This window comes from Brachyhypopomus gauderio, chromosome 4, assembly GCF_052324685.1.
Source record: "Brachyhypopomus gauderio isolate BG-103 chromosome 4, BGAUD_0.2, whole genome shotgun sequence".
Taxonomy (NCBI): domain Eukaryota; kingdom Metazoa; phylum Chordata; class Actinopteri; order Gymnotiformes; family Hypopomidae; genus Brachyhypopomus; species Brachyhypopomus gauderio.
Window position 1 is genome coordinate 4935749 of NC_135214.1, and position 8122 is coordinate 4943870.

At 50.9% G+C, this 8122-nt stretch overlaps 1 protein-coding gene across 1 annotated transcript in view; it reads right to left on the reverse strand.

The window, feature by feature from the left end:
- Nucleotides 1–2176: 2176 nt before the first annotated feature.
- Nucleotides 2177–8122, reverse strand: part of clybl (citrate lyase beta like) — a 42272-nt gene continuing 36326 nt past the window's right edge. The window contains exons 7-8 of the mRNA XM_077001143.1: nt 4210–4334; nt 2177–3074 (exon numbers count right to left, since the gene is read on the reverse strand). Of these exons, the coding sequence (XP_076857258.1) occupies nt 2979–3074; nt 4210–4334 (221 nt within the window). The 3' untranslated portion in view covers nt 2177–2978. The remainder of the gene's footprint in view (nt 3075–4209; nt 4335–8122) is intronic.

Consider the following 8122-nt stretch of genomic DNA (forward strand, 5'->3'; position numbering starts at 1 on the left):
GAAGGACTAAAGCAAGGAGAAAATATCTCACTTGGCGATTTTTCTTTCTTTTTAAAACCTGAAACCGAGTTATGTTCACTAAAATATACTTATAAAAGAAGTGATTAAGAAATATTGCAACAGACCCAAAACACCTTTGACTGGCTGCCCGCATATCGGCGCACAATTTCCCATAAGATCGGCCTGTTTGCACGATATTTGAAGATGTCAGTTCTATACTCCATATAACTTTTTATTCTTCTCTCCAGGAACTTGACTTGGGATGCCCTGATCAAGTTTTAATGAGGGATTTCTTATATCTCACCTGAGTCCACGGTGATCAGAGCGGCACTTAAAGGGCCCGTTTAGTTCCCCCCGCTCACTGCGCCTATAAGCTCAGCCCTACTGTACACGACCGAGCTTCCTTCTCTCTTCTTTATCGTTTGTGGTTATGAATTAAATTTAGAGTATTTTCAATTACGCATTATTTCCTAAATGGTCTCTGATGCCCTTTGTTCACGTCCTAAACGATTAATTTTTATTGCGGGGGAATAATCTTTGCCGAAATTAGTTTGTCACATATTGTCATTAGCACGCTAGTAAAACAATGAAGTCATTATTGGCAGATATCCGGGCGAGAAATTAGTCGAGTGAAATCATCTCTGCCACACGGGTCCCATTGAGATTAATGAAAATATGTAAAACGTTTCGTTTTAATTTCATTCTGGCACTGTTTTGCATACACGCATTTTCTTCGGCGGTTTTATATCAGATCATTTCTGAAAGCGATCCCGACACATAAAGAACACAGTGATTCAAGTCTAGCCTAATTGAGTGGCCTCAAGTTTCCGTGAGGTCCTAATCGCGTTAATTGTAATGCACTCTCTTTGGGAATACCAGTTAATGTATTTAAATAGTCCTGCCTCGTGAGCCGAGAAGATTATGTCAAGTTAGAATCATAATAGAAACGTCACACAAAATTTCAGAGAGGGGAGAAAGTGTGTTGAATTGACTACAAAGATGCGGCCAAATCCAGTTAATGTCTCAGCATAAAATTCAGTAAATACATACAGCTTTAGAATAAAGCAATAATGAATAAAGCTCAGTGTTAGGTACCACATCTTTCAACTGTGCGTTATATAGTGTCTCAGAGAAGCTGTACAGAAGGTGCAGGTGAACAGATTCAGTGATGAATAGGCTTTAAGGAACCTGGCCTCAACTAACACGAACACAAAACCACAGAAGTTCATTGTAAAGGAGAAACAGTGATCCTGACGCACAGGTCAGACCCAGAACAGCCTTCCTGCACTACACTGTTTTATTGTGGTAATGTGGGAGAAATGTTAAATGTTGGCCGACTGAGTGCTAATGGAGGCCTGTGTGATTAGGCTGGGATCTCAGCGTCACCTGCCCAGGTGTGCTTCAGTCCTGCTCCGCGCTCGTAACACGCCTTTCGTTCTGACAGACGCAGAACGTGCTTAGCAGGCATCGTGGGCTTTCCGAACCTCACGCGCTTGGGTTCCGTCAGCGCACGTCCCGCCCCCCCCCCCCCCCCCCCCCCCCCCCCCCCCCTCTCGAAGCTCATTGGTCCACCCGGTTTAACGTGCAGCGTTCCGTCTCGGCGAAGGCCCCGCCCCCAGCTGCAGTGCCGTGGGAGTTCTTCAGCGCGCTGCTGACGAGGCACCGGGTTTCCTCCATCATTAAGACGTGGTGGGAGGGTGGAGAACGAGATTGAGCGAAACAAATATAAATCCATTAGAAAATTGTAAATAAATGAGAGGTAAAGGCGAAGAGGAGGGTGTGTGGGGGAGCAGGCCATGTGCCAGCCAGGCAGCTTACTGTCAGCCCTTTAGGCCGGGCACAGCAGTGGCCTCCATCTTTTTTTATATTGTTTGTATTTCTGGGCGGGTCGGGCCCAATTGCGATTGATCATGCCACGTCCAGCCCGGACGCTTCGCCGAGGCCTCCATTACCATAGTGACCAAGTGAAGTATGAACCGCCCAAACCCTCCACCCTGCACACCCCCCCCCCCCCCCACCTCCACCACCCCCTCGGGCCCTTCTTGCCAAGGCCTTGTCAACAGTGGGAGACAAAAGACAGCACAGTCATGAGAAAGAACAGAGTTCTGCAGGATGCATTCATGAGAGAAGAAAGAAAAGAAAAGAAAAAAAAGCACAAAAAATTGAAGCACAAGTGTGGAAATGACAGTCATTTATTTAAAATGACATCCTGGGGCTTCATTTAAAAAGAAGCCTTTTTAACAAGATCTCCCAGGTCCCGGGCGTGTTCAGGGCGAGAAGCGGGCGTCTGAGGAGCGGGACAGACGCAGGACGCTGCTCGGGATGAGGCCCGGGAGCTGTGCGGGCAGGGGAGCCGCTGCCATACGGGACGCGTGGGACCTCGGTACGTTTCTCGTATGGCGGAGTGGACAAAAAACCGGGGTCTGCAGTGAGTGGCGCTCATCACGCAGGTCAGTGTAGAGCTGATGTCTGCCTCCGTAGCTATTCATACCCCCCCCTACACAAAGGCCCGTAGTCCAGAGTGGCCCGCTTGCGTCCCTCCATGTTGGTTTAAGGGCATTCACCGAGGCTCTTTGGCGAGCGGCGCTTTGTGTGCTGAGGGCCTGGAAGAGCCCTGAGGACCCGTAAGGCTGAAAGCAGGAAAGGCTGTTTGTTCGTCCTCTTTCAGCAGACACGCCGGACACACGGCCCGGAGCTGACCCGAGAGAGGCAGGCGGTGGGCGTACTGCATTCATACAGACCTGCACACTTGCAGACACACTCTCTGGGTATGCAGAGAGAGAGACAGAGAGAGTGAGAGACAGAGAGAGAGAGACAGATCCCATTTCCAATTTTAAGCACAAACATTACCACAATGACTACACACAATCAGATATAAAGGATGACATCAGGATAGGATACGCTGCTGTTGGGACATGCAGAGCTTGGACAGGGCTAGATGACCCACAGAAAGGCCATGGCCACGCCCCCGCCTTGCCTCATTTGCCCCGGATGGCCGTCTCCAAGGCAACGAGATTCTGGGCCTGCTTCAGCGACGGCATGTCAATCATGCTGCCGTGGAAGGCGAACGCACCCTGGAAAGAGCAAAGCATGACGTTCGGGATACGATACTCGAAACTTGAAGCACACATGCATACAGCCACAACGCAGTAATGACAGACGTAGCGTGTGTTGAGTAGGAAAGCCCTGAGATGGATGTGTGAAGTGATACGGGCCACTGTGTGTGTGCGGGAGGTACTTTCTGTCAGCATCAGCATCACTCTGAGTTTAATTGGCATTCTAATGGGGAAACACTCGCGACCTGATCAGCGCTGCACTATGGATCAATAAGGCCTTGTAGGAAGCCCATGGCCAAACGCTTGGTCACGTGCTTTATTCATGTCGGCTGGGGACTTGCGAAAAATACTGCCCGGTCTTGATCAAGACGCTTTTGTTTAGCTGCATGGGAAAAGCTGAAATAAGACAGAAGGGAAATGCTCCTGACAGCTACATGAATTATTGCTGGAAGTCTTTTCTTTGATTGTTAAAGGGCCTCATTCACGTCGCCACTGCGCTGAGCCAAACGCTTCAATCAGCCAGTGCCAGTTGCAACCACTCCGAAAAAATAAGCTTCTGTTATACAGACGGCATGTTTGCGGTAATGCTTGTTATTGCCAAGAGCGACGTGCTGAATTTTAACATGGGCATAGCATGAGCTTAACGTGGCAAGTGATGGAAAAACCGCCCGGGCCTCAGGTGGGAGTTTTATAGGCCCTTCCTGTCTGACTGACGGGGACCTAACGGGTCTGCTGAGAGGCGGGGCCGGGCCGGGGAAGAGGCCTCCGTCCTCCAGACTGTGGCCTAATGGGGCCTGATGAGAGCGGAGTGGGCTCGGCTCCCCCAGGCCAGCCTTAGCCTAGCAATTACTGGCAGCGAGGCCCAGGCAGATTGGGCATTACCAGTGCACGGTCGCCGGAGAGGCCGCCCCGCCGTGCCGAGAGCGCCCGCCCCAACCCCGCCCCCCTCGGCCCCAACCCCGCCCCCCTCGGCCCCGAGCCGAATCAGGAGCGCCGACGCTGCTTCTGTCTCTGGTGGGCGGGTGGAGGAGGAAGGCTTCGCCGTCCATTCCTCTGCCAGGAGACACCTGCACGGCACCGTGCGGCAGGCCCGTGGACCGGCTGGGTGAGGGACGGTGGGGTTGGCGTTGGGCTGATGCAGCGGAGTGTATACCTTTCCCAACCTTTGGTGCTCTTCAAAGGCAGCGATTAACTCGGTGGCCCACTTGACCCGCTCGGGACTGGGGGAGAACTCCTCCTGCACAGCTTGCACTTGGCTTGGGTGGATGACTTGTTTGCCTGAAGAGAAAATGTTAAGAGACCGGTGTTAAATGTATACTAATATAAATCTAATGACCAAAGTCAAAAAAGTGACCACGCATTTGTTTATAAATCCAAATATAAGCATCTCAATACCAGTAATGCAAAACTTTGTAGTATCAACCATTTTGTAATCCCAATCACGCAATTCAGGGTCACAGTGGGGGACAGGACCTTTCACCAGGACCTTTCATCAGGACATTTCACCACGACCTTTCACTTGAACCTTTCTTTTACCAGGACCTATCACCAGGACATTTCACCACGACCTTTCACCAGAACCTTTCACCAGGACCCTTCATCAGGACCCTTCATCAGGACCCTTCACCAGGACCTATCACCAGGACCTATCACCAGGACATTTCACCAGGACCTATCACCAGGACCTATCACCAGAACCTATCACCAGAACCTATCACCAGAACCTTTCACCAGGACCTATCACCAGGACCTATCACCAGGACCTTTCACCAGGACCCTTCACCAGGACCCTTCACCAGGACCCTTCACCAGGACCTATCACCAGGACCTATCACCAGGACCTTTCATCAGTTCACTTCACCAGGACCTTTCACCAGGACCCTTCACCAGGACCCTTCACCAGGACCTTTCACCAGGACCTTTCACCAGGACCTTTCACCAGGACCCTTCACCAGGACCTTTCACCAGGATCTATCCCCAGGTCACAGGGAGTGAGGTGGGAAGCAACCCCAGAAAGATCGCCAATCCATGGCAAAGCACTCATGTGTGCACACACAAGCCCACTCACACCAGGCCTGTTTGTAGACACCAATCGACCTGACACGCGTCTTTGGAAGGGGGAGGATAGCAGGAGGAAAGGCCTGCAGGCCCAGGGAGGACCCGCGAGCCCCACACAGACAGCAGTCGGGCTGCGAATGGAACCGGCCTCAGCACGACACAGCTGTGCGAACCAGCCAGGCACCGCTCCACCCCGCCACCCCGCATCAATCGGCTCCAGCTAAAACCCGCCTGTTGTTCATTTGCATATTTTTGCGCAGATTTTCGATAGTCTGTAAAATTTGAATTTCACAGGTCCCTGAATATACGATGATCCAGGAGGCTTCTGGGATTTCCAGCAAAAATCCAGCAAGGTTCCGGGATTAAGCTTATAGAGCCAGTGTGTGCTGTGAGTGTGAAGGCTCTTCTGAATGTTGACAGCGGCCCTCTGCAGGCCCGAACAGCGGTGGCCAGCCTCTCCACGGTCTCCCTGGCCCGTGCTGAATTTGAAGGGCTCAGCAGGGAGAGGGGATGCTATGAATCATGGGTGTCATCATGATTTCTGCCCTGTGCCCCGCTGGACTCCAAAACTTTGCTGCACGCTTAGTTGCACTTCAATCTGAGACGGTCTCTGTGAGCCTCTGCTCTTCATTACAGAGCTGTGGGAGAAAGAGGCACACAAACACACACACACAGCTACACGCACAGCTACACACACAGCTACACAGTACTACCCCAAATATGAAAACAAGTTCAGGCCCATACGTACACAGACACAAATACAAACGTGCACAATCACTTACTCACTCGCACAAAGAGCTGAAAGCAACTGCCATCTGTAAAGATCAGCTTAAAGACTATTAATGAAATTTGAGAGGAATATAACTGATAAATCACATAATTTCACAGGGAAGAGAGCTATTTGCTAGTGGCTCTATGAAACACATACCTGCCTTAAATGCATCAAATCCACACACACACACGGCCCTTTACAGCCCTTTCGTTTGCTCGTGCACTCCTGTAATTGATTTTTCAGTCATGGACTCCATTTGAGCGTGTTTGGCAGCACCGCTCAGCTTATGTGCTGCCCAGCCCAGCCTACTGAAGGTGACGGAGGCTAAATCTCTCACCTCCACCTCCTCAAGCCACTAACATCTGTCCACAGCAGCTCCGACCTGGAGCGGGTCCCCCGCATGGCCGGCCGCGTTTGTGCCCCGTTGGCACCGCGCGTCAGGCCCGGCGCGGCAGGGAGGCCGCATACGGGCGCCGGCCGCTTTAGGGCTTATGGGCTTCCGGAGAACAAACCCACGGAGGTGGCAGGCGGGGCGCGGCGCTCGATGGTGGAGGAAGCCACTAGCTCCATCTGCCAGTCCCGACCCCAGCTCCAGCCTTCCACGTGCGCTCGGCGCGGGACACGTGACTGGACGTCTTCGGGCCTCGATGGGTCAAGGCGCTCCCACGCTAGGTGCAGGTGTCACTCTCCCCGTTCCTCCTGGGTCCGTTTGCGGAGCACAGGCCAAGGTCTCTGGGACACTGAGATCCTCCTCATTCAGTAACGGCTGAGGGGGAAAAAAAACCCTACAGGGCAGACGAAGCCCGTTACGGATGACACAGACATACAGTTCAATGTAACTAAACCAGAGCAGCTTGGCAAGAAGGTTTCTCGCTGTTGGGCGGAGACCAGGAGATGGAGAAGCAGCGTGGGTGGAGAGTGGCGTGTGTACTATCTCCTTCTGTTCCCAGAGGAGCTGGCCTGTTGGATCAACAGCCTAAAGAGGAGGCTCAGGACCTGCGCTTGTGACGCCCATCCCAGAAAGGACTGGCAGGGGGTAGTTTCCCTCACATCAACAAAATATGCCCCCTTCCCTGTACTACCACCTGTTCAGGAGCCGCTTGCTTTGAGCCAGCTAGTGACAGAGCCAGCACAGGGGGCGTGTCGGGCCCTCTGGCCGGCCCTGCTATTGGCTGGCCACAGTGCATCATTAATGCCCTCTGAAACCAGCAAGCCAATTGCAGGGTGCCATCTGGTGTGAGGCTGTCTCATTGGGGCATTTTGGTTTAGCAGAAAGCCCTCAGCAAGACGAGGTTCAAAGTCCCAGTAAGACGAACCACATTTGGCTGTTTAATGTTTGTTTTTTGGGGGTTTTTTGTGCGTTTTTTTTGGTGGTGGTGGTGGGGGTGGGTAGCCATGTGAATTGTGGGATCACAATTTGTTCACAGTTAATTCTGCAACTTAATGTCCAAAGAGACATAGATGGCTTTCATATATACTTGATATATTTTAGGGTTTTAAGCATTCAAATTTTGAATATAATATATAATAAATATATTAAATAAAAGATAATAAAGTTTTGTCCAAATAGCAAAAACCAATAAAAAAAAAAAAAAAAACACTTTTACATTACATTACATTACATTGCCAATCAATGTAATATTCATGCAAGAGTGAGCTATTAATCCAAACTATGATTATGCAAATACTCTGAATAATACATGACTCCCTTCGTGTGCCCACCCAACACCCATCTCACCCACTTTAATACACATATACAATTTGCTCACATTAGAAAAACACTAGAAATGTGAAAATACTGTGTCCTAATGAGCAGCTACTCTGATCTGGATTAAGTCCTGACTCAACCTGTTTCTAGAGGCTATGGTACAGAAAAAAACATATGTAAAAGAAGGTCAAAGGTGAAGTAGCTAATTCAAAACCCCAACAGATTTCGTCTGCATTGCGCCTCCTCTCACAGTCTAGCGGTGGCGACCCAGGAGGTGATGGTGGTAGAGGAGGAAGAGGGGAGTGAGTTCTGATCCGTAGAGAGCCACTCTGGAGTGATGGCGAGATCTATCCACGACGGTTTGCACTGCGTTCTGAATGATGCACTCCGGGCCCGTGGCCTGGCCCACTCACCGAGCAAATGCTGCTAAACCGGCTCAGAATCTTTGCAATGTGCAACAAATCATGAACTATTTGAAAAATACCGTCAGGTCAGCCACTAACGTAGCCACTAATGTGCAGGGCTGTT